This window comes from Alosa pseudoharengus, unplaced genomic scaffold, assembly GCF_046254945.1.
Source record: "Alosa pseudoharengus isolate Yale_2024_CS ecotype anadromous, Long Island Sound unplaced genomic scaffold, YU_APseudo_1.1 YU_APseudo_1.1_scf_12, whole genome shotgun sequence".
Taxonomy (NCBI): Eukaryota; Metazoa; Chordata; class Actinopteri; order Clupeiformes; family Clupeidae; genus Alosa; species Alosa pseudoharengus.
In genome coordinates, this window is record NW_027468587.1 from 21,780,648 (window position 1) to 21,807,224 (window position 26,577).

Consider the following 26,577-nt stretch of genomic DNA (forward strand, 5'->3'; position numbering starts at 1 on the left):
CGAGCTGAATGGCTGGTCGGCGGAGAGAACGGGCGTACAGGTGGCGTTGGCCCTGGAAGGAGAAGCGCTACAAGTATTAGAAGACCTGCCACCGGCAGAGCAAGCAACCTGGACTGCCATCGAGGCCGCTCTGCAACGACGATTCGGCCAGAGGATCTTCACCAGCGATGCTCGAGAACAACTCGCATCCAGACGGCGGCACAAGGGCGAGAGACTGGGCAAGTTCGCGGCTGACCTGCAGCTGTATGCCCGGCGGGGCTACCCAACGTACAGCCAGAGTCTACATGAAGAAATGGCACTGGAAGCGTTTGTGCGAGGCATCCACCCGGAGCGGCTGAGAGAACATCTTCGCCTGAGCGCCCCCAGCTCGCTGGCCGTGGCGCTCGCGGAGGCCGAACGGGTGGAAAACATCTTCCACACAACGGAGTCGAGGCATTGCGTACGCCAGACATCGATGGAGGAAGACGGGGAGGAGTTGGAGACGACGCGACAGACCAGAGCACAGCCACCACAACGCCGCCCACGCGAGTGGAAGAGGCCGGCCAGCGGAGACGGATGCTACCGGTGTGGTGAACCGGGGCACATCGCAAGGTACTGTCCCGCCCCAGCACCCCTCACGCGCGCGCCCCAGTCAAACTAGAGGGGGGTGGCACGGCGGGAGGGATGCCACCTTCAAGTTTCACTACCTCCCTGGCTATGGACTGCATACGACTGGGCCGGCTCGGCCAAACAAGAGGACTCTATGTGGACTGTACGCTAGACGGGACTCAGTGTCGTGCCTTGATCGATACTGGCTCCACCATCTCGCTGGTGCGCCCCGGTCTCTTACCCGGCACGCTGGTAGCCAGACCCAGAGGCTGGGAAGAGACAAAAACACGCATCACAACAGTTACTGGAGAGCGAGCGGAACTGTTTGGACAAAAAGCGGTGTGCGTGTGCATCAACGGTGAGACGGCGAGCCGCCGGCTTTGGTTGGCTAGCATTCAGGATGATTGCATTCTCGGCCTGGACGTGCTAGAGAAATGGGGGGCTGTGGTGGACATTTCCCGGTCCACACTACACTTAGGGACGAGCAGCGTAGTGTTGCACACGGCGGGGAAGACAGAGCATGAAGTGCGGAGAGCTGGCGCGACGAAGAACTCTCCAACTCGCTCCACACGAGCCCGCAGGAAGCAAACTCGCAAAGAGTGCTCGCCATCCAAGACTCCGCCCCTCCCCATACAAGCCCGCGAAACTCAAGCCCGCGGAAACAACAGGTCTCATCCAGGTCCGCTTGCTGAGTCTCCGCCCCTCCCCACACAAGCCCGCGAAACTCAAGCCCGCGAAAACAACAGGTCTCGTCCAGGTCCGCTTGCTGAGTTCGCCACTGCTCAGCTCACGCCCACTAGAGAGGAGCCAGGAGCGCGGGTTGAGCAATCTCCACTCTCCACTCAGAGAGCGCGGCCCTCTGTAGAGACAAGGCAAGCCGTAAATGAACTCTGCACTCGTAGCTGTGAGGGGCTGAGTGAAGCACAGGGTAGCCAGGTGCGGAGACTACTAGCAGCGTACACCGACATCTTCGCTGCAAAAGATGAGGACTGCACCCGAACGAGCCTGGTCCAACACGATATCGACACCGGAAATGCTCGGCCCATCCGACTTCAGCCTCATCGCTTACCGTTCGCCAAACGACAAGCAGCTGAAGAAAAGATCAAGGAAATGGCCGCGGCAGGAGTGATAGAGCCAAGCAGTAGTCCCTGGGCTGCGCCGGCTGTACTCGTCCGGAAGAAGGACGGCTCGTGGCGGTTCTGTGTTGACTACAGGCGCCTCAACCAGGTAACCCGGAAAGACTCATACCCGCTCCCCCGCATTGACGATGCGCTGGACAGCATTGCCGGCTCCTGTTGGTTTAGCTCGCTGGACTTACGCAGTGGCTACTGGCAGATTGAGCTAGCCCCGGAAGCTCGGCCGAAGACAGCGTTTACCATCGGGCAAGGGCTGTGGCAGTTCCGGGTACTTCCGTTCGGCCTATGCAACGGGCCAGCGAATTTTGAGCGGCTGATGGAGCGTGTCCTGGCGGGCATTCCACGAACATGCTGCGTGGTTTACCTGGACGACATCCTGTGTCATGCAACGGACTTCACCGGTGCCATAGGACATCTGGAAAAGGTGTTCGACGCCATACGGGGTGCTGGGCTCAAACTGCACCCGAAAAAGTGCCACCTGTTCCGGAGGCAAACCGGGTTCCTGGGCCATGTCGTGGGGGCCGCCGGAGTGGCCACCGACCCAGCTAAGGTGGAGACGGTGAGGCGTTGGCCTGTTCCACGCGACGGTGCTGAGCTGCGGAGCTTCCTGGGCCTGGCGTCATATTACCGGCGTTTCATTCGGGACTTTGCTACAGTCGCCAGCCCGCTGCATCGATTGACGCACAAAGGCCAGCTCTTCGAGTGGACACGAGAGTGCGACGCGGCATTCCGGCGGCTGCGGAGGGCGCTATGCGAGGCCCCAGTGCTCGCCTTCCCTGACCCTCGACTGCCGTTTATCCTGGACACCGACGCCAGCGACGTGGGCGTCGGCGCCGTCCTCTCACAAGCAGGCGGGCAGGGCGAGCAAGTGGTCGCATACTTCAGCCGCTCACTGGACCGAGCGGAGAAGAATTACTGCGTGACACGCAGGGAACTGTTGGCTGTGGTGGTGGCAGTGCGCCATTTCCGAACCTACCTCTACGGTAAACGGTTCCTGCTGAGAACGGACCACGCGTCACTCACCTGGCTGCTGAACTTCAAAGAACCGGAGGGCCAGCTGGCTCGCTGGCTGGAGGCGCTCCAGGACTACGACATGGAGATTCGACACCGGGCGGGTCGCCTTCACGGCAACGCGGACGCCCTGTCCAGGCGTCCGTGTGCAGCAGACCAGTGCCAACACTGCCACCGGAGGGAGGAGAGGAGTCTGGCCGCGGCTCAATCGGAGCCCGCTCGTCGGCTACAGGCTGCATCACCGCTGGCAGAGAGAGAGAGGGTCGCTGTTTTCAACGCTCACCAGCGTCGCGCCAACGAGAGGGTCAACGCTCGCCAACAGCACGCCAGCGAGAGACTCAACGCTCGCCAGCGCCGCGCCATCAAGAGAGCCAACGCTCGCCAGCTTCACGCCAGCGAGAGAGATAACGCACCGCAGCCCAACGCCACAACACAGCACTGCAGAGCGGCAGCTGAGGCCATGGACGCGCAGTCGCCGGTGGACGTGATGTCGAGGGAGGAGATCCGGAAGGCGCAATCGGAGGACGCCACACTTGGCCGAGTGTGGTCATGGATCGAAGCCGGTCAGCGACCGCCATGGACTGACGTATCCGCACTCGATCCAGAGACCAAAGCGATTTATTCACAGTGGCCGGGAATAGTAGCACGTCAAGGACTGTTGTATAGACACTGGCGAGCCCCCGATCGACAATCTGACATTTTCCAGTTGCTGGTTCCTGCTGGATTACGAGCCCGTGTACTGGAACAGGTACATGGGGCTGTGGGGGCGGCTCATTTCGGCATCGCAAAAACTCTTCGTCGGCTGAGAGGCCACTTCTATTGGCCGGGATGCAGGCTGGACGTTGAACTGCATGTTCACTGCTGTGACGCCTGCACAGCGAAGAAGGGCCCCACGCGACGCTCGCACGCTCCGCTGCAGCAATACGCAGTCGGGGCTCCCATGGAGCGGGTAGCCGTCGATATCATGGGCCCACTGCCAGTCACAGAGCGGGGAAATCGCTACGTGCTCGTAGCTATGGACTATTTCACTAAGTGGCCGGAGGCGTATGCAGTGCCAGATCAGAGCGCCCACACGACAGCGGACAGACTGGTCACTGAGATGTTCTGCCGGTTCGGGGCACCGGAAGAGCTCCACAGCGACCAAGGGCGGAATTTCGAGGCGGAGGTGTTTGCTGAGGTTTGCCAGCGCATGGGCATCCGGAAAACGAGAACGACACCTCTGCATCCACAAAGCGACGGGCTGGTCGAACGGTTTAACCGGACGCTAGCAGTGCAGCTGGCCATATTGGCCGACCGCCGACAAAAGGACTGGGACTTACACTTGCCCTTAGTGCTCTGGGCATATCGCACAGCGGTGCAAGAGTCAACGAAATGCACACCGGCAGCTCTGATGTTCGGGCGAGAGCTACGCACGCCGGTGGACTTGGTGTTCGGTTCGCCTCCGGAAGCGGAGATTGGAGGTAAGCCAGGGCTGGAATACTACAAGCAGCTACGCGAGAGACTGAAGGGAGTACACGAGTTGGCCCGGCAGGCTATGAGTGAAGCTGGAATACGTCAAAAGCGAGCTTACGATACGCGCTGTCGCGGCCAGGAGTTCCAGACCGGCGATAAAGTGTGGGTGTACTGCCCGGAGAGAAAGAAAGGCATTTCCCCGAAACTCACTAGCCAGTGGGTCGGGCCGTGCGATGTCTTAGAGAAGCTGTCTGATGTGGTCTATCGTGTGAGACTGATTAAGCGTCGGAGAGTTGTGGCCCTCCACCGTGATCGACTGGCCCCGTATCGACCCCTGGCCTTAGCTGAGGGTCGTGGAGACTTTGACACTGACTCTGTGGAACTTGGTGACAATGGAGCTGTGGCTCTAACACCGATCACCGTGCAGCCTTCACCGGAAGTCACCGCCGCGACAGCGGGGCGCCCACAACGCCAGCGTCGCGTCCCAGCCAGGCTCATGGACTGACGTAGGGTAAGACTTGAGTCAAGGGGACATGGACTAAGTCTCGGGGGGCTGTGTAATGATCTGAGCCTAGCTGTTGATGACTGTGCTCCCATGATGCTGTTCGTTAGATGTGTTATGTTGAATGTTAATGTTAACCATACAAGTTAACAATGATGTGCGTCCTGACTGTCGTGTTTATGTTTATAGTTGATTACAGTGTTCATAACCGGGTCTAACTAGTGTGTGTTTTAGATACAGCCTAAGATAGATGTTTAGTGCTGGAGCATAAGGGTCAGGTCTGGCCCGGAATTATGTGTTCGTGTGTTTTTGGTGCATAACCAATAAAGACCATTGAAAGACAACCTTGCAGAGTGTTACAATATTTTCTACAAATAGGCCTACTTAAAATATCACGAGAAAGCTAGCATCAATACAGTAAAGCATCAATACAGTAAAGTCAACAGTAAAGAAGCAAGACGCGAGTTAAAATAATAAAGACACCCCTTCAGGAAAAGCGATATAGGCTATGGTTATGGTCTAGGCCTACTTCTTGCGAAGCCATTTAAAAGTATGACAGCCAAAACGGGCAGCCTGCAGGAATAAATGTTATGGCACAGACTACACAGCCATATCTACCGGTATGTATAGGTTCGCGCATGCATAAAAGTTACCTTAGTTCGTTGTGTTTGTGACTTTAAACAGTGGATGTGCTTTAGTAAAGCTATGTGTTTCATTCAGCATTATAAACCAGTTCTTACGCTAACGTTTTGACCAGCAATGTATCTCTCTTCTTGCCTACCTCGCCTCACCATTTCTGTTTTCGAAAGAAAGATGTATGTCCATGGCCTTCAAATCTTATCCTAGTGTTCTTATCCTTTGTGCGTTGCGTGCGTGCTTGCGCTTTTATTCTCATTCTTTCTCCTGCGCAAACATTATGTCCTGCATGCTTACTGCGTGTAGTTCTACTGCATCAAGTTTCGTAAATAAATTAGTTTGTTTTTACAGAAATGGCCTACTGTCACACTGCATGCAGCCTATAACCAAAAGCACACATTTTGTAAATAAGCGGGTCGGATCGCGGGTCGGGTATAATTTTGTCCTAATTAATATTCGCGGTCCGAGTTGCGGTCGGGTTGATTAAAATATCGGGCGACCGCGGGCCGCTTGTGACCAAACCCGCGCAACACTGGTATGTGGGTATGATACTGTACCCACTCTAACACTGGTTTCAGACTCCAGTGTAGTATGTTGTGGGAGCAAATTTCGAATAATAAGCTCCATTAACTAAACTGCAGAATAAAAGGAGTAACAGGTGAACTTTGTATTGGGTACAGTACCTGATATGTACATGAAAGGCAGCTCTGGAGCTGGCAGCAGTAGTTCAGTACAAATTTCTTGATGCATTACATAGCATTGTGGCCACACACACACACACACACACACACACACACACACACACACACACACACACACACACACACACACACACACACACACACACACACACACACACACACAGCCAGACAGATACAATACAAATTTGAAGATGAACAGTTGGATAGAGAGATGTGAAAACCCAATTGTGCTGTTTGCAAGAAAACAATTGACCTTCTCCAACTGTCAGACCAACAAAAAACACATGAAACTAGCTTTGCCTCACGTTTAGGGAAATCAAAGAAGTGATGAAATCATAGAGCCTTTGGTATCTTTTCTTCTCTGTTGCTGTGGCATGTTGTCTGGCAGGTTGAAATCTACGCGTTGTCTTTGGCTCATTCCTCCGCTTAGTTTGTTGTCTTGTCTTTTCTTTTCTTTCAGCTTCCATTATGGCACCAGAGGAGAGTTCCTCCAACATGAAGAAGGACGACAGCGATGACGTGAAGAGCCCCCAGAAAACAGAGTCGCCACTCAAAGCCCACACCCCAACAAAGATGGACGCCGAGCAGAGAGCACGCACACCCACTAAAGCGGACAGTGTCCCCAAATCTCCCATGTCCCCAGCAACACCCACACGGAGAACAAGTTCTAGCCCCAGACCCAATAAAGGTAAACCATTTTCTAGTATATGTTTTGGGCTTTTTTGCCTTTATTTGGACAGGACTGTGAAGATTGACAGAAAGTAAGTGGGAGAGAGAGATGGGGTGGGAATCGGGAAATGACCGCGGGTCGGATTCGAACCTGGGTCCCCGTGGGCACTCGGACCCGTACATGGTACGAGCACTGTAGCCTGCTGCGCCACCAAGGTAAACCATTTTCTATGTTATTGTCAACATGAACATTAGAAAATGGTGCATGGCCAGTCGGACGTCTAGTACTAGAGGTCCTGTAATCTACTTTACCGTGGGCAGCAAACACAAAGGGCATGACAAATGTGGTTACAATCATGCTGCTGGATTAGAAGGACTGGGGGTAAACAAAAGAGTCAGAAAGCCAACATGGTGCCTGGTCTCCATTTGGGTAATTATCTGGGGGCCATTACCCCACAGGTGCAATCTCGGGCCCATTTGGGAGTCCCACAGGCATGATACAGATCACAGGCTTTTAGGGTTGTGCGCTTTGTCTAGCAGTTCAGTTAGCTTTGCATTTCTCACCACAAAGAGTTGCACAGGTGTGCTTGTGCGAGTGCCAGTGCACCTGGAATCAGATTAGTCTGATAATGCTTCCGTACGAACGGGTGCACATGATCCATCTCAGTGGTAAGTGCTGGACACTGATCTTTTTCAAGGCCCAGTGGCGTATTGGTGGTCATTATGGGAGGAGAGGTGGTGAAACACAATCAGGCATCGCATTTCAGTGTGTAGTGCCAACTTGCCAAGGCTTGTGGTAAGCCCCACGCAGTGCCACAACTAGATCACAATAACCTGCTTGTGCTGCTTGGCTGGGTGGCTGGCACACGTCACAGCTAAAAACATGTGTTCCAGGATTTGGGCCTTTAAATTCCCCTTTAGTCGTTGTTCCTCTTTATCCATTGCTTGAGGTTCTGAAATGTGTCATTGTAGTGTGAAGAAAATGGGCATGTTTACAGATTCTAGCTACATCTAGGGAAAGGCTGAAAGCAGCCTCTGGGAAATGAATAGGGATTTACTGTATCTCAAGTATTTTGATTCAAATTGAATCGTGTTTGTTGTCCTGAGAACAAGTTCTGATCCATGTCCTGATTTTCTCAACAAAAGACTTAAAGGCCAATAACATGTGGCATACCGTATTCAGTATGCAAACATGCTAACCACTGGATAACAAAGTGTATTTTGACACATAGGAAAGATAGTTAAGTCTCAGTACAGATAAAATATCTCCAATTCGTACCGAATGTTAAGCTACTGTACATGAAATTGATGAATAATCGGATGAGGGCTATGGAGTTGTGTTGTGGGGGTGAGTGGAGTTGTGCCTTGTGTCAGCCTTTAACTGACATCTGGAAGCGTTTGGCAGGGCACCACCCACACGTCTTGTGGCTAGATGCAGCCCACTCAGGACTTTAGAAAGAGAGGAAATCCCACAACGCTCAGCCTGTCATCTCCTACTGTGCCAGTCTTCCCGAGGGTGTAGGGCTAGTTGTGGTTGCTATAAAGATATGCTCATGCTTGAGTGGCAGTGAATGTCTTGGATTTCCTGATGGGGGAGAGATTGATCCCTTTCCATGAGTATTTTTTATCTTTTCTCTCTCCAATTGCAGTTCTGTCTAGACATTTCATTCTTTTTTCTTTCTTTCTTTCTTTCTTTCTTTCTTTCTTTCTTTCTTTCTATCTTTTCTTTGATCTTTCTTTCTTTCGTTCTTTCGTTGATTCCTATCCTCTCTCAAAACTGGTTGTAACTAGGTGGTTAACTGGTTTAAACATTCACACCATGGGCCCGCAACAGACTGCCACTCCCAATTACCTCAGGAGGTACAGGCAAAATTGGATTGCACATTAATATGTCTGTACACATTACTCTTGACAGGGGTTGCCTCCAGTTCACTGTTGTGCCCTCTCCCACAGATGTACAGTTAAAGACATTGTGCAAGTCCACAGGCTTTGTGTGGTGAGCTCCTTTGTTTGGGAGTATGGTTATGATGTTATTATGGTTTGTTGTTAAAAATCGTCCAGTCCATGTGTGCTGGTTTATGCTGTGTGGATTGCAGGGTAGGGCTAAGCTAGGGTAGAGTGAGTTGTGGTGTTGGGGGGGGGGGGTGTCACATGTGTGCTGTGGTGCCAGGTTATGTTGATCTAGCTGGTGCGCCTGTGTCTCTACTCTCTGCCCTGGTATTTGTCTGGGTTAGTTGGAGTCTTTTTCTGTCTAGCGGAGCAGGAGCCAAGTGACTCATTCAGAGGAACACAAGCTCCTCGTCTCCGACTGCCGCCCACTGGCCCACGAGACAGAGAGTTTTTAGTGCTACCAGCAATATAAATATCTCATATCTGTTCGTAAGAGGTCAGAGGTCATTCAAAGCCCCCCCCCCCCCCCCTCTCTCTCTCTCTCTCTCTCTCTCTCTCTCTCTCTCTCTCTCTCTATCTCTCTCTCTCTGTTTCTCTCCCAGCATTGAGTTCTGCTTTCTAAAGTAGCCTTTTAGCAACTTGCACATGAGACTTGCTATGCACAGACTTTTACGGATTGAATGGATAAAGAGTAAGCTGCTTACTAAAGTGTTAGCTTGTGCTAAGATAATGACTTCAGTTCTTAAGTGACGGTAATTGCAGTGGGTTAATGAACAGTGAAAAGACAAAACACTGTTGGATTCTGACCTATTTAATGCCTAAAATTAGGTTGTGCAATAATATGCAGCCCAGTTATTTTGTACTTTCTGTTGTGTTGACAGGGCCACTGAAGGGTGATTTATTAGAATTAATCAAACTGTTTTCAATCCATTTCATTTTGTTGTTGAACCAACCACAGCACTGAAGCAGTTTTTCAGAATACTTCAGGGTACTATCAGTTTCTTTTTCATCATGTTCCACTTTCTTTGCTAAGGTTAAATTGTTCCGTGATAATTGCCTCTCTGACGTGTTCTTCGCAGTCCGTTGCCCTTGCTCTGGTTCACTTATGGCCCGGACCCGGCCCAGGTCCCCAGCCGGTCTCAGTCCGAGTGGGATCTGTTCTACTGAAAATGTGCAAATGCACTAGCGAGCCACGCAGTGACCGTAAGAGAGCTGGCCAGCGAGATGAGGTGCAGATTTACTGCTGTGTGTGAGAACGGCTGAGTCATCAGAGCAACGTGTGAGCGAGTGTAAACACGGGCCTGATCTCTAAACACAAGGGTGCAGCTTCTCTTTACACACATACATGCACTGAGGCGCACACACAGACAGATGTGTGCACACACAGACACGCACGCTCTTACACACACACACACACACACACACACACACACAAACACTCACAGATGTGTGCACACATAGACATGCACACTCTTACTCACACACACACACACACACTCACAGATGTGTGCACACATAGACATGCACACTCTTACTCACACACACACACACACACACACACTCACAGATGTGTATACACATAGACACGCACGCTCTTACATACACACACACTCACAGATATGTATACACATAGACACGCACGCTCTTACACACACACACACTCACAGATGTGTGCACACATAGACATGCACAGATGCACACACGCACGGATGTGCATCCACTCATATTCACAGATACACACATACACCCACACACAATGATACACACATGCACACTGCAGAATAACACACAATTAGGCCTGCATATCATGCAGAACAGTCTCTGCTTATCCATCCAAAAGCACTCCATGTCCCAGACTTCACTTTAAATTCTTGCCATATTTGGTCTGAATGAAGTTTTAAGCCTTTTACGTATTTAATTGGAATTTGATGATCCTTCATAGAAAGTCTTTTTTAGAGGCTCTGATATGTCAGTAGAAAAAATCTAAGCTTTGAGTGCTCGTGTGCCGTAACAGAGCTGGGATTGGAAACACTCAGATCTTTTCCATCTCGGCATTTGACCAAGATCGCTCCGATGAAACATTCCACCTCCCAAAGGGAAGTGGTCATTTATTCCACTTAATCCCCTTCCTCTTTGGCCCCTTGCGTATGGACGGCGGAGATGTTGAGAGTAGGGAGGTGTGACTGCGCTGTGTTGCGCTGCACGCATGCTAATGGTGTTTAGCTTTCCCCCCCGTGGCTGCCGCTGGTCGGTGGTTATTTACTGGTGGCAAATGAGCTGTGAGTCCCCCGGGGCCCTTTGTGTGAGACGAGATGTGATGAGAGAGAGAGAGCCGGCCCTGTTGTGGTTGCCAGTGGACGCTGCCAGGTTCCAGGGCTTTATGAAGGCTGCAGATGTGGCCGCGGCCGAGACTGCGGCCGCACAATGACCTCTCTCATTCCATCCCATTCCATTCCGTTCACCTCTCTCTCTCTCTCTCTCCCTCCCTCCCTCTATCTCTCTCGTTATCTTTCTTAATCACTCTCTCTGTGTCATCTTAACTCTTCCTGTCTGCATCTCTGTATCTATCTTTCTCTCTCTCTCTCTCCCTCTCTCTCCCTCCCTCTATCTCTCTTGTTGTCTTTCTTAATCACTCTCTCTCTCACTCTTCCTGTCTGTGTCTCTGTATCTGTATCTCTCTCTCTCTCTCTCTCTCTCTCTCTCTCTTCCTCATCCTCTTCATCTCCTCATGTGTTTCTTTCTGTCCCTCTCCCCACAGACGCGATGAAGTCTGAAGACCGACAGAAACAAGCGAAGGAGCGCCGAGAGGAGCGGGCTAAATATCTGGGTAAGCAGCAGTGGGGTGCACTCGGGAGGATGAGATCGCCCCCTCCTGGTGGGGACTGTGTGTGTGTGTGTGTGTGTGTGTGTGTGTGTGTGTGTGTGTGTGTGTGTGTGTGTGTGTGTGTGTGTGTGTGTGTGTGTGTGTGTGTGTGTGTGTGTGTGTGTGTGTGTGTGTGTGTGTGTGTGTGTGTGTGTGTGTGTGTGTGTGTGTGTGTGTGTGTGTGTGTGTGTGTGTGTGTGTGTGTGTGTGTGTGTGTGTGTGTGTGTGTGTGTGTGTGTGTGTGTGTGTGTGTGTGTGTGTGTGTGTGTGTGTGTGTGTGTGTGTGTGTGTGTGTGTGTGTGTGTGTGTGTGTGTGTGTGTGTGTGTGTGTGTGTGTGTGTGTGTGTGTGTGTGTGTGTGTGTGTGTGTGTGTGTGTGTGTGTGTGTGTCGCAGCCCTTAGGCCTCACCTCCACTTAGGCTCTGTGTTATTCGAGAGGCCGCAGCCCCATGGGGGCATTGTGCGGCCCTAACAATGGTGACGGTGGGCGAAAAGAGGAATGGTTGACCTTTGCCACAGAAGCTGCCGCTGGAGCTGAAAACCTCGGGGGAACATGTGGAGCTCGGCGTTCTGCTGTCACTTTGCATGTGCATATCTAACCAAACCTGCCATGTGCTCTGGGTACAGCTCATGTGTCTATCTGCTGTTTCTTTATGCACATGGCTGCCGATGAGAAGTGCACGTTGGTACTTACTCTCTATATGGTGGCATAATGTGAGTGTGTCTCCTCCAGTCCTAAGATGCACTTACTCAGCTTATATCTATGTGCCACATATAGAGATATACCAAGTGCTCAAGTGTGTGTCACCTGTGAATGATAGGATGGCTTCTTACTGTCAGTCTAGTGAACCATTACTAACCAAACACCGCAAGGCTTGTGCTTTTTGTTACTGTGCTTAACAAAATGTCACCTGAAAATGGTCACAACTTAATGTCTGTGTTTTTTTGCTTCAAAAGAGACATGCTTAGTAATTGCTCCAGGAATGATATCACATCACCAATACAGATCAATACCCCTGTCTGCAGCAAAGAGTTCCATCAAAAATTGAAAATTCAAAAAGATGTGAACTCTGCCCTTTCAATGTGCACTAATTGAACAAGTGCAGTTTTATCCAAAGCCGATTTGCAAATGTTGTGGCTTCATGGGCCTGTGCACTGTTAGCAATAGCCTTTTGCTATCAGTATATGTCAGCCCATCTCTTGTTTTAGTCTAATGGTGATGTCATTGAAAGCAACCACTGAGCTATTTGAGGTTAACGTCAAAAACAGACATTTCTGCTGGGCTTCCTTCTGGGAAGGCACAACCCCTGGCCTGTGTGGTCCGTCTCACTGCTTGAATGTTGACTGTGCCATGCCTCACGTGTCGAGCGATCCCCCACCCGGGGCGACTCGCCGGTGGCGGTGTGCTTTGCATGATTGACACACGCTCTCTGTCTGTTCTCTCACCCCCTTCCAGACGACCGTAAGCATCTACAAGGTAAGACCCCACGCCTGTGTGTCTGGTGGTGGTGGTGGTGTGTGTGTCTTTGGGGAATCGTTGATTCAGATTGTCTCAGATTCAAATCTCCTTTCATGCAATCCATTGCATTTTGTCACTTCTGCTACAATTCCACCAAAGGGCCCAGAATGTTCGTGCGCATTCTTAGCTCTTTGGTTCTGCTTGTCCTCCATGGATGTGATCATTATGTTTCCCCACTGTGGATGTGGACAGTGTGGTTCTCATCCTCGCCTGTTTCATCTTTTCTGCCTGTCAATCATTCAGTTCCTCTTTAAATTTTGTCTCTGGGAAATTTCATATATGCTGTCATGGCCAAACTGGCAGCGGTTATTTTTCTAATAACTAATAACTTGCTTGCTTATCCCCACTCTCAAACTGTCCATGTTAAGACATTGTGTTTCATTTAGTTTGTTAGACATTTTTAATGATGCCCTCAACTTCACCTTCTGACCGCATCCACAGTAGTTTGGCCTGGACTCAACTTCCTCTTATTGGATAAGACCTTGCACAGTGGATGTGTGCTAGTTTAAGTTAATGCTCCCCAAAAGGATTTAGAGTAATAAAATGACAGCTTTGAGGAAAGCACACCTAGGCGGGTGGACTAGGTCCTGGACGCCTGGTACTAGAGGGCTGTGTTATTAACCCTTATCACCCGGAGAGAAGAAATATTATTTTCTGATTGGCTGGTGTGGTGGCTATTAACTCTGAATAACAGGACACCTATGAAGTAGATCTGGTAAAACAAAGTTTAATCACTGTTCCATATCAATGCTTGGTAACTGGTAACTATATGGTAACTATAACAACCATAGTAGGACGATGGTTGAGCCTGGAAGCAACAATGGAATCAACTGTAAACAAGCTAACTATGCTATCGCTGTTATAGGGCCAAAGAAAGTTGTACAACAAGTCGGCTTCTTTTCAAACGGAACTGCGTGTTTCCTTTGCGTGCTATAAAGGTAAAATTCTAAAATTCTATGTTGAATTCAATGAACCCAGATATTCTTTAGAACGCTTTAGAACATTTTCCAACATTCCAGTCACACTGGTGTGAAGGTACACCTTTAAGGGTTAAAAGCCAGAAATTACCAGCTGCGCTCACATGGACGACTCAGAGGCCCATAGCTGCAATACCAGTCAAGGCTCCAGACGCAAAAACAGCCGCAAATGTGCCGTGCCGATCTTAACAGTTTTAATGGCGACTGGCTGCAATTGACCTCTCTCGAGCAATGTAATTACAGTGCTGCTGTGCATAGTGTGCGTGCTTACTGTGTTTTTCTACCCGGCTCCTCTGAGAATTCATAACAGCTTGACTTCCCTCTCACTTCCATCACTTCCTCCATATTGCTTTTTTCACAGGCACAGCAAATGATTGTGTAAAGAAAGTGTTTATCAGGGCGGGGAAAACCAGTTATACTGTACAGTCACAATACAATCCAAATAACATTCTTCACATTCTTGTCCTAAATCGGCTGACCTAAATTTAATGACCAATCCTTCCAATCCTTATTTTGAAGTATTTTTCCAATGGTGCAACAGTAGCAGCAGCATCCTCAGCAGTGAGACCAGATTGGTCTTTGGTCTCCGCGCATCCTCAGTCTCTCAGGCTGCCAGTCTACAGGGGCATGAATAGTTGATGCAGTGAGGCGCTAAGGCTGACCCAGCACATGGATTTTTAATGACTCCCGTGGATCCAGGGATCCAGCGCCTGTGGTGCAGAGTATAGGCTCACCGGGGGAAGCTGACCTGCTGTGTATTCGGGGGGCATTGATGCTGCAGCAGTTGCTTAATCAAGCACCTCTTTTGCATAGCTAATTAGAGGATTTTGCATTTCAAATTCATCCGCATGGCCTCTGTAGAAAACATACCTAGACCCTAACCCTACCTAATTTACAGTCGTGGCCAGAGGTTTTGGCAGTGGCAAAAATGTTATGTTTACCAAGCTGCTTCAATTTTCTTGATGGCAATTCACATTGTCGCTAGATTATTGTGTCGTCTACAGATGCACATTGCCAGTAATTCATTGCAAAGAGCAAAGAGCTCATAAAAATGAACTTTAACTTGACTGTTTTTTGACACGGGCATAAATGATGAGCTAATATCATTCCAGTATAATGTTATCATCAGCACAAGGCAAAGTGTGAACACGTCAGCTGAAGTAACTCTTTATCATTCTGATTGAATTATATGAGCAGAATGATTGCTATAAAAGGAGGGAGAGTGTGTTATCATGTGTCTGCTTGTGTTAGCAGTGGTTGCCTTAAAGGAAACACATGCAGCTGAAATGCTAATAATTGATCTTCAGTATACATGTGAAAAATTTGAAAAAATAACCGAAACATACTGAAGCAGCAAACTAAGCAAAACACAGAAATTGCCACTGCTAAAACATTTGGCCATTACTGTTTAGTGGAAAAGTCAAGCAAAGTTCCTCCAAATGTCTTGAAATGAAGTTGTCCCCTACAGAGCTGTTTCATTTCACATGGCACCAGCCTGAAGTCCTTCTCACTAGGGGACCTCAATGCCCCACACACCAACACACTAAACACCTTCATCACCTCATCATCCTCAGCACAGTACCCTGTACCAGTTTTAATTGCAATCCAGGCAGATTGAATGGGCAAGAGGCATTGAATCACTTTAATTCACCAATGCCATGGGGGCAGTCAGTGTTAAGCGCGTGCATTTGCGAGTGCGCTTGGCCTAAAAGGCTGCTGTCGGTCTGATGATAAATCCCCCCCCCCCCCCCAAACACACACAAGAAAAATACTGCCTTGACACTCTGCTAATTTAATTTGATAACCAACAGTAGCTGCTTGCTATTGTTGCTTGAGAGAAATTAGCTTTCAGCCCTCTCTGGTTTATGTCTAGCAGTGTTTACAGGCTTTGCTTTCTGCTAATGGAGAGGCTTGAGTGCAAAGTTGGAGCCGAACAAGGAGTTTCTACCTTCTCACTTGTCATATACACAGGAAGCCTCTGAAGATTTAGCTATTTGACATATCAAAGCAGACAGTTCATTGAAGTAGACACTGGAAGTTTACGCTTTTAGGGCATTTACGTGTCAATCTAGGAAGCTTAAGATAACCTGTACAATGCCTCTTTGTATACAGTTTCAAGGAATTACTTTCGCATTTCCAGATACTGGCAAAAAAAGAGCCTTTGTGCAGCGGATCGGCTAGAGCCTTAAAAGTACACTCCAGTATGTTCCTAAAGATGTTTGCTAAGGCCAAAGCAGTATTATCCCCAGAGAGTAAAGGGCTTATACAGAATCAGCTGGAGATAGCCTCAGTAAACCGCAGAGACCTTAGGCATAGAGGAACAACACCAATGCATCTATTTCAACAGATGTGTCTTCTATTGCATATCCTATACCTAGCATGACCAATCTGCATCATAATGTATGGGGGATTATGTCCATCAGCACAGCTGTGGGTCTGGAAATATATGTAGTCCCAACGGACTGGAGATAACCTTACACTAAATGGCCAACACTAAAAATGTCTGGCTGCCTATAAGTTGCTCAGTCACACATATTTCATCACAGACGTCACAGACTGTGCTGGAAGGGGAAAGATTGTCGTCAATACCCTATGAAACAAAGAAAGATGGCAGAGAAGGACTGATTATGAAATGTGTATCCTTTAGATTCTTAAACAATTTCTGTCTGTCTTGCCTCCTTTCTCTCCCCCCTTTCTTTCTATTGCACAACCACAATTCCTCTCTCTGTCTCTGTCTCTCTCTCTCTCTCTCTCTCTCTCTCTCTCTCTCTCTCTGTCTTGTCCTTTTTCTCACCCTCTCTCTCTCTCTGTCTTCATCTTTCTCATTTACCATTTCTCCCTGTCTCCTGACTCCTACTCTGCAACTCCCTCTCTCTATCCCTCTGTCCTTCTGTCTCTTTCCTCTATCCTTTTACCCCCGTCTCCTCTCTCTCTCTGTCTTCATCTTTCTCATTTACCATTTCTCCCTGCTCTGCAACTCTCTCTCTCTATCCCTCTATCCTTTTACCCCTCTCTCTCTCTCTCTTTGTTTTCTCTGCCTGCCTGTGTGCCTGCTCTCTCCCCCCCTCCAGCGGCTAAGAAGGCCCAGTGGCTGGAGAAGGAGGAGAAGGCGCGGCAGTTGCGGGAGCAGCAGCTGGAGGAGCGCCGGCGGAGGCTGGAGGAGCAGCGCGTGAAGGCCGAGAGGAGGCGCGCCGCCCTGGAGGAGCGACAGAAGCAGAAGCTGGTGAAGAACAAGGTGAGACCTGGCTGCCACCTACACCCACATTACCGCCACCGCCACCTGGGAGCACCTAGCACCAATGGGGCCGAGGAGGAGCCAAGGAGCTCTGGAGCCCCAGGCTGGCCACCTGGCCTGGTTTCTCCTCAGATATCCTACTTCACCCTCATCTGTCCTAGCAAAAAAGAAATTTAAAAAAATTGTTCGTTTTTGAAAACTTTTTAGCTCAGATAGTAGTTAAGCGTGACCCATGTAGCAAGTATATTTTATTTACAATGACAAATGTAATTTTATGCTAGAGGATTCTTCTTAATGTATACACTCACTCATTACAAATGGTAAAACAAGATCTATAATGTAGTATTCGGTATCAGTCCAAAATGTAGTCTTAGTCCAATCTGCTCAGACTGAGCACATGGTGAAATCACTAGAATAAACCTATAGAGAACTTCTTGTGAAACTGTAGGAAAGTAAAGGGCTCTCTCTCTCTCTTTTCCTCTTTGTGACTGTGGCTTGCCTCCACTCACTCCCAGAGTTCATCTCTGAATGTCAGCCAGAGTGTTCTCAAAAGATCAAAAGATCCTCAGTGTGCACACGTCTCAGTGTCAAGAGTGTCTCTACACTGAGGTAAAGGCATTTGACAAGGAAGGATGATGAAAACAAGAAAGAAACACAAATTGTCAGAAGGGTTCGCCATCTACAAACAGTGAATTGGGAGCCAGAGAGAGACACTGACAGAGATAGGGAAAGACAGAGGAAGGGAAAAGCCATGAGAAAAGGGATGAAGTGCAGCGAGAGACAAAGAGAGACAAAGGCTGTGTCACCGGCAGCTCTGTTGCACACGGATGGCACCCCCCCCCCCCAAGCACAGTGAGCAATGGTGTATGAAATGGGTCTGGCCCAAATGCAAGTAGGCCATGATGTACCAGCTCCCTACCTGCCAGCCTATTTTTCTCTTTGTCAGATCAATATGCAAGCCTCCTTCTCTCTCTCTCTTTCTCTCTCTCTCTCTCTCTCTTTCTTTCTCTCTCTTTCTCTCTCTCTCTCCCCCTCCCTCTCTCTCTCTCTCTCTCTTTGTGCATACTTGAGAATGTATTCAATGCGCACATAATCTCCGGGCTTTGCCTCATATATGGAGTGCTCTTTTCTCTCCTGACTGTAGTCTTTGAAGTGTGGGTTGAAGTGGGTTTTCTCTTCCCTATCCCTCAGTACAAGTTGCACATCTCCGAGGGGCTTGGGACGGACAAGTGTTATTTGTTTATGGGAGAGGATTTCAACAGGTTTGCCCGTGTGGTGTTTGCCATTTGCTTTTGGAGAAGTATGGAGCTCTCAGAGGATTTTAATGTGTCTGAGGGTTTCATGAAGTCTGCTTGTTTTTGTGGTGCCTTGTGGTGCCTTTTATCAGGAGAAATATGAAGCCGCCATCCATAGATCCACCAAGAAGACGTGGGCCGAGATCCGACAGCAGAGGGGATCCTGGGGCGGGGCTCTCCACGGCAACAGCCAGAGAGAGAGTGAGTACACCACAACACCAACACACACACAGAGATAGCAGATATGTAAGCGCATCATCACACCTCTACACACAAACACTATATCATTTTGTGAATGATTTTGTATGAAAGTTTCAGTCTGTGTGTGTCATGGCTGCATTTTTCACCTCAAATATGCATGGACTTCTTATACCTGAAGGCAGTGCATTAGCCCATACTTATTTGGCACATAATATTTGCAGCTGTAGCTCCCAACTACCAAACGCATTAAGAGCTTTTTTAAATGGTATTGTGCCATCAATAACAACAGTTACAAGCCCATTAAATTAGCACAGCTATTATTGTCCTTCAGTGTGTTTCTACTAGTTTTACAACACATCCACTCCCAGTGGAAAATATTGCTGCTTACAACAGCCTTGTCTTTGTCTCTCAGCTCTTATGTAAAGAGAACTGAATTCTGACCTATTTCTTCTAAACCCTCTTCAGGAGAAATAAGGTATAAAGGAAAAGTAACTTGAAGTTAATTGGATTTGACAAGAGGAAGACTATTTGATAGGAAATTAATATTAGGGATGCACAATATTGGATTTTTCAATATTCCAGTATTCGATATTTGATATCCCAGTATTTTGGAAGTAATTTTGGCCAATTTTTGATGCCTATACCGGTGTATACACCTCTTATTTATTTTATTTATATGGGATATCCTATTTCTTTTGTTGTCTTACCACATGCCAAAGCCTATTAGATACGTAAATATGCTGTCTAAACAATGGGATTGGGGTGTGTTTTCTCAGATGTCCACAGAGATATTGGTTGTTCTTAGCTTGTATATTAGTTCCAGTCTATATGTAAGTAATGGAGCTGAATAGAGAACATGGCTAGCAGAACCCAGAGGAACCTCCTGTCCTGTCCCTGAGTACAAATCTTACTTTCTCTGGTCTCGTTGAGGTAGGCACTGCAAGGATGCTAGTGCATTGTCTGCAGTTGTCATTAGCACGGTCACAGAAGATTAAATATTGATTGTACTTCCACTAGAGGGCTCTCTAATTATGTTTTTGGTAATGACCCCATTTTCTCTCTCTCTCTCTCTCTCTCTCACACACACACACACACACATTCTCATACAGTCTATAAAAAGAATGAAAACATTGGTCTTATGTCCCTCAAATAAAACATGAAAACCCTTCCTCCTTCACAGATTCTAGATTGAGGTTTGTCAGGCATGCTATTTCTAGGTGTGTTATGTTCCCTTTTCCATAATAAGAAGGCCACAAAATAGACTTCCTTATAATATAAATACTTGGGTTTTCCATTGTTTGTGGCAGTCTTTCATTAATATCACAAGGACTTTGAACTGCCCTAGGCTATATGTTACAGATCATAAAAGCTCTGTGAGGAAAAACAAATGTTCTGTCTGCTGTTTGCCTGTACTTGTCCTTTTTCCTGGGACCTCCAGGACCAGTGTATCAAACATGTTGTGAGCCGAGTCTTTTCTCTGTGATGACTTCTGTGGGTTTTACTAGGCATCTGCTCGATGTCTGCAGTCAACCTCCCCAAACAAGTGGACTCGTCCATAAACAAGAGACTGTCCAAGTCCTCCGCCACGCTCTGGAACTCGCCCAGTCGAAGTAAGAACCCGCCCGGCACCGCAGGGGGGACCACCTCCTCCTCCTCCTCATCGCCTCCATCTGTACCCACCCGTCTGTGGAAGTTCCTCCTCCCACCCACAACTGTGGAGTCCCCATTTCTTCAGTTGATCTGATTTTTGTTCTTCATTTCTTCATTAGTTTAGTCTTGAGTTTGTTTTCTTTTGCCTCTCTTACCCAAAACTCCAACACACACTCTCTTTGTGTTCTGATGATTTCCTCCAATCATTTTATTCCCTCCAAAAACTTTGGGCTTGATTTTAGAGTGGTTGATTTCTTAAAAATCAATGCCTTACATGATGTTTTATTCTTTCATTCTTTTTTTCAACTCCATCTTGTTTTGGGGACATCGATATGTTCATACTGTGGTGTGAAGATATGGGTGTCAGTCACTCGGTACTTCATTATTCCTTTCCTCATCTTTCATTCAAAATAACACTTCAATCCAGTCTATTTGTCTTGATTGGCCTGACTTGGTTTTCTACCTCTTTTGGTGGTGGTGGTGGTGGTGGTGGGATTTTACGTTTGCATGTGCGTCTGCGTTGTGAAATTATGTAGTTCTATTTTCCAAATGTTGTGGTTTTGATAAGCAGTACTTTACTTGGGTCTATTGTGAGTGCAACTGAGTAGAAGTGATGGATCGATCTTGCCAATTATGTTGTTTGGGGGGAGGGGCGCATTGACACGTCATTATCATAAAATGGAGGAAGTTGAAAAGTTTCTCAGATGACCAACTTCTTAATCGTGACCTTTCCTTAACTAGGTCAGCTCTGTGTGTCTCATGATTGAGCCTCTGAGGCGGAAGGAAACTTTAGCTTCTGTTTTTTTTAAAGATAAATAAAGTTTGTCCTCTCTTCTGAGGCAGAATGTGCATAATGCATTCTAAAAGTTCCCCTGAGCATTGCAGAGTGGGCCAGACGACCAAGGAGACTTGTCTCTCTCTCAGTCTCACTCTCTGTCTCTCTCTTTCCCTCTCCCCCATCTCCCTGTTATCTAATTCATGTCCTTAAGAGTGTAGGCTAGAATATAGATTTGGAGATGAGGGTATGTCCATTCGTAATTCCACAGGCTTCTCTAACCGTGTTCGCTGCCTGAATTAGATTATATACAAGCTCACCAGAAATCTTCACCACATTCTTCTTTCCCATTGCTATTATATTTTTGATACTTCTCCTGTTTATTTTTTCCCTCTGGACTACGTTCAGTACAACTGACCGAGTGAGGACATTTTTGCCATCATTTTATGTTCCCACAAAATGCTTTCCCATGTTCCGATGTTTCCTGAGAAGGAAAGTAGCATATTTTTGGTGACTTCACTATTCTTCCTTCTCGCACACGTACACACACACACACACACACACACGTGGAAGCCCACTGAGATGTGTGTTCTGAGCTGCCACCGGCACTTTCCCATCGAGGACTTTCATGTGTCCAGTTAGAGGACGTCATTACTCCTTTCATCTTCCAAGGGTTCCTTTTTTTGTGCATTGCATTTTTAGTTTTGCTCCAGTCATATCTCATAAAAGTATTTGTGTTATATCACCATCGTCGTCGTCATCATCTCCCTGTGTACTCCTGAATCCTACAATTAAGGTCATTGTAGCCCCTGAGGGTCGAACGACATCACAAACGGTCTAGGCAATTCGCCAGTGCAGTGAAATCATTATCCCCATGGAAAGAGACGTGTGGTGGTGGTAGTGTTTGTGCCAATGTGGATGTTCTTGGGTTGGTAGGATGGGCACTTTTGCTGTGTTTGCCCCTCTTATTTCTGGCGGGGTGGAAACGTGAGGTAATCAGTACAGTGTACAGGAACAAGACTGGGGCAGCACGGTCCTGTGTCTGCCTGGGGTCTCATGTTGAGGTGTTGTGTCCTGCGCCTGACTCTGTTTGTCCCCTCCGCCAGGCCGTAGACGGGAGCTGAGCCCGTGGGAGAGCAGCATCGTGGACCGGCTGATGACCCCAACCCTGTCCTTCCTGGCTCGCAGCCGCAGCGCAGCTAGCGTGCTGAGCAACAGCAGAGACTCACGTCAGTACCCATCAGCCTCTGCTTCCACACTGCACACACTGGCAACTTTATTATTGTTTTGTTTTTTTGTTTTGTTTCTATTTGTTATTGTTGCTCCATATGCAATACATTTTTGTTCTCAATATTTTCTAATTCAAATGCAAAGCAGAAATATTTTTGAAGATGATCTAGAACTATCCACTACTCACAAAAAGTCAGGGATATTCAGCTTTCGGGTGAAATTTCAGGATGAACCTAAAATCCACTATAACCTTTACAGGTGTACTTAATGTGACCTTCTCTAAACTTTTGAATGTGCATGTCCTACAATTCAGTGTTTCAGTACTTTCTGTACTGAAACTATAAATTTCACCCAAAAGCCAGATATCCCTAACTTTTTGTGAGTAGTGTATAATTGAAACTGGACAAGGATGTATGCCCTCTTGTGGCAATGATGATGGCCTATTAAAATACATTAGTGCAAACACTGTGGTTTACTAGTCTTAGCTTAAATGGATAGTGTAGATTCCATGAAAAAAAAAAAAATACTACAGATTCCCGCGGTGAGAATATAGTTTGCTACTAGCCCGGCATGCTTGTGTTTGTGCATTGTGCATTAGCGGTGAGGTCTGGTCAATGCGGTGGGTGTTAATGCGTCCCCTCTCCTCCCCACAGAGTCCCCCGTGTGCCCCCGCTCTGCCTCCGCCAGCCCGCTGACCCTGTGCGCCCACCGGCCGCACCACCGCTGCTCCGACCGCTGGAGGGTCACCACCAGCACCCCAGACATCGCTCAGCGCACCCCTCGACGAGACTCCACACCGGTCAGTACAGTCACCAGCAGCCGCCTCGCTCCCACAGACACGGATCACGATCGCTCATGGAAATTAATTCCCTGGCAGGGATCAATAGAGCTCAGCGTATCTTATACGGACCAATACTGACCCATCCTAACCGGTCCTATACTGTCCCATAATGAATAGTCTATAGCAAATATATGTTCAGCGATATTTACTCTCACTCCCTGAATGAGGTCTCAAGCTGTTTGTTTGATAGACATTTTGTCTGCATGACACCATTGGTGGAATGTAGTGCTTTAGCTGACTAAATTTAAAACTGAACCACATAGAAAAGCTGACATTGAGCTAGAGTCTAAATCCTGCTGATTTTAGATGAATGAAATCTTGGATCACTGGAAATAAGAGTAGGACTCATTATTAAAATGCCGTTTTGCTTTGCATCCTCAAAGATTGATAGAAGGAAGAAGGAGAAGAAGGACAAAGAGCGAGAGAATGAGAAAGAAAAGAGTGCCCTGGCCAAAGAGAAGGTGCTGAAGAAGAGACAGTCTCTACCCGCCATGAGGATCAGGAGTGAAGCCAGGTAAGACTCTCAGTCGGACACACCACACCGCAGCTCTTGACCGATTTAAGCTGGACACTGTGACCTTCATATTCATGGCATATTAAATCAATTTAATTGATTGAGTTTACCTTTATGGGTCATTCCGTGTAAAATCAGATAAGGTTGTTGCAGCACCGTCTTAGATTTTTCTCACATCACAAAATCACATTGTTGGGAAGCAATGTTTGGGCATTAATATCATAAAAAGTATTATTCATAGGCAGCCCAAACGTTGTAGGGTGGAAGACAAACATGTTCTCAGTATGACTGAACCATTAAAAGTTTGTACCCCATTCTCATTGATTTTCTACAAGGCCCTAGATTTGGAAAAAAGTGCAAAAAGAGTGACATTAAGGGTAAAGTTGTTTTTGTACACATTTGGTATCTTTTTATACTATATTTTAATAATATACCAATATTTGAGCTCGCCACATGTAATGGGGCTTGGCAATTTTAAGGCTTAAACAAAGGGAGGTTGTGTTTTTCGGTCATTTTCATAAAGTGAAAATGGTATGTGGGGTAGCTATAGTAGGCACTTGAAAATCTATGTGAAAGTAGTGAAAGTACCATAGATAAATAATATATAACAAACTTTTAAAGGTCCAATCATACTGATAACATGTCTGCCTTCCACCCTAAGTTTGAGCAGGCTGGGAATAATACTTCTCAAGATATTAATGCCCAAACATGGCTTCCAAGATAGGGAATTTCTGAGTGTAAAAAGGACACAAATGCAAGGGTGAAAAAAATGTATGAAAACATTGGACTTTAGCAAAAATATTTTACAAGGTCTTAGTTTTGGGACCTAAATATTAGGTAGACAAAATCTGAGACGGTGCAGCAACCATTTTCCTGGTTTTTGTCTGATTTGACACGGAATGACACTTATGTATATTTGCACTGTGTAGACAATAACAATGACAGAGACACAATTACTAATTTATCATTATACAGCATAAATCATAATTGTAATATGCCCATTGAGGAGTTTGTTGTAGCACCAGTGATTGTGCGGTAATCGTGAAGATAGGGCCTAAATAAACCCTAACAAAACTAAGGAAAATACCGCCCTCTAGTGTTAACAGACTCTTAACACTTGTGACCTGGACAAAGTCCTTTTAGGCAAGTCCCTCCACTCGGCTGCCATATTGCAACGCTTTTTGGGCACTCATCGGGCATCCTATTCGGCAAAAATGCGTGTGTGCAATGCTTCACGACACCAATCTCGCTCTAACAGCGAGTTCACAACACATAATTGGCACGATGTCTTCACAACACACCATATGATTGGCTCAATGTATTCACATGTCGACGTTTTGCCGAGGAAGGGGTGGGATATGTGTAGACAACGGCCATATTGGCGTTACAAACTAGCCCCATGCATTTCTATGAAGGATTTTTTGAGTGCTGTGTCTCCACATTAGAAAGTCTCTGACCTGGATACTCCTTCAGCTACATAACTGAAAGTGTTCAAAGCTGCAAAATGGGACAAAGGTTTGTTAAAGTGAATCCAGGTCATATAGACATTCTTAGTCTGCATAACCGGTCATTTAAGCCCACATTGAGCGAGAGAGAGTGATAGTCAAAGTCCTTTCAATGTCTCTGGTGTAGCCTGTCAGTTAAGGTCACAGACAGACATCCACTGGGACAGTCCAGCGGGCAAACTGTCCATCTCTTCTACTGTGTCCTTAAATCAACAGTCTAGCCTGTTGGGTACGGCCACAGCACAAGAGACAGATAGCGTGTCCTCTTGTGTCTGGCAGACAGCTCTGAGTGCCCGGGGCAGTCTAGCTCGGGCCCAGCGAGGACGCCGGACCACAGGGGGACAGACTTGTGGATATTTATTCGCTGGAGTTTGCACTTAGCCCCCAGGCAGCTAGCATGGCTGAGAGCTGCATAGCGCCGCTGACTCAACAAAAGCCTGATGAGTGGAAGAGGCAGAGAGACGTAGAGAGGGAGAGACAGAGAGAAAAAAAGATGGATACAAAACGTGTGTGTGTGTGTGTGTGTGTGTGTGTGTGTGTGTAGGCAGGCCTGTGTGTGGGTTAACATATGTAAGAGTCTAGCCGAGAACCAGGAAGGGGAAAAAAATTAGAAAATAAGAAGAATGTAAAAAGAGGAGTGAATCAAGTGTGTGTGTGTGTCTGTGAGACAGCAGGAAGGAAAAGGTGAGAGAAGTGGTTTTGTGCTCGTTCTTCAGTGGAGTAGACAGTGGAAGTTTATGGTCATGGATGCTGTCCTTGAGAGCTCTGTCTGGGCATGCCCACTGCAGTAGCCCACAGCCTGGCACACAACCCTCTCAGTAGCCCTCCCGCCTGGCATCCAGATCCAACACTCGGCTCCCTTTAGCATTCAGGTCCACTCAGCATTCAGCTCACCTGCCCGATTAACTGCATCGTCTACTCCAACCGCAGGCTAGTCAGTTAATGAATAACTCTGGTCTGTTGGCAGAATAACAAACATTTGAAGCTATGGTGATGCATTTAACTGTGTGAGGGAATCATTGGTTCATGCAGTGAAATCCTGTTGAAGAAGTGCCTCTGTGCTAGCTAAGGAAGACTGAGGGAACATCAGCAGCACAAAGGCATTCCTTATGACTAACTGGTGCAGAATAAAGAACAGAGAATATCAAGAGAAGGTCGTAAATAAGAGGTTTATGTTTGTACACACAGGGAGATCAAATAGATGTTTTCCTTTATTCTGTGGTCACTGAAGCCAAAATGGGGTACATTTGGAGGTGGTGTATCTACACGCAGTGTTTGTTGTTCTTAATTTGGTTCCTATGGAGTGAGTGAGTCAGTGTGATCTCTCTTATTGTTGTTGTAAACTGTGCAAGTCATTAACCCTCTCTGCTCATGTCGTTTCTCCTCCG

The 26,577-nt window shown here is 47.4% G+C and overlaps 1 protein-coding gene across 6 annotated transcripts in view; it reads left to right on the forward strand.

Moving 5' to 3' along the window:
* map7d1a (MAP7 domain containing 1a) overlaps nucleotides 1–26,577 on the forward strand; it is a 61,144-nt gene that overhangs the window by 19,017 nt on the left and 15,550 nt on the right. For 3 of the 6 annotated variants that reach the window (XM_076280470.1, XM_076280471.1, XM_076280473.1), the window contains exons 2-10: nucleotides 6,487–6,714; nucleotides 11,344–11,412; nucleotides 12,904–12,924; nucleotides 17,015–17,178; nucleotides 18,566–18,674; nucleotides 20,180–20,284; nucleotides 22,206–22,328; nucleotides 22,983–23,128; nucleotides 23,554–23,684. In XM_076280470.1, coding sequence (XP_076136585.1) covers nucleotides 6,487–6,714; nucleotides 11,344–11,412; nucleotides 12,904–12,924; nucleotides 17,015–17,178; nucleotides 18,566–18,674; nucleotides 20,180–20,284; nucleotides 22,206–22,328; nucleotides 22,983–23,128; nucleotides 23,554–23,684 — 1,096 coding nt within the window. The remainder of the gene's footprint in view (nucleotides 1–6,486; nucleotides 6,715–11,343; nucleotides 11,413–12,903; nucleotides 12,925–17,014; nucleotides 17,179–18,565; nucleotides 18,675–20,179; nucleotides 20,285–22,205; nucleotides 22,329–22,982; nucleotides 23,129–23,553; nucleotides 23,685–26,577) is intronic. The other 3 variants (XM_076280474.1, XM_076280472.1, XM_076280475.1) reach the window with 3 other exon arrangements.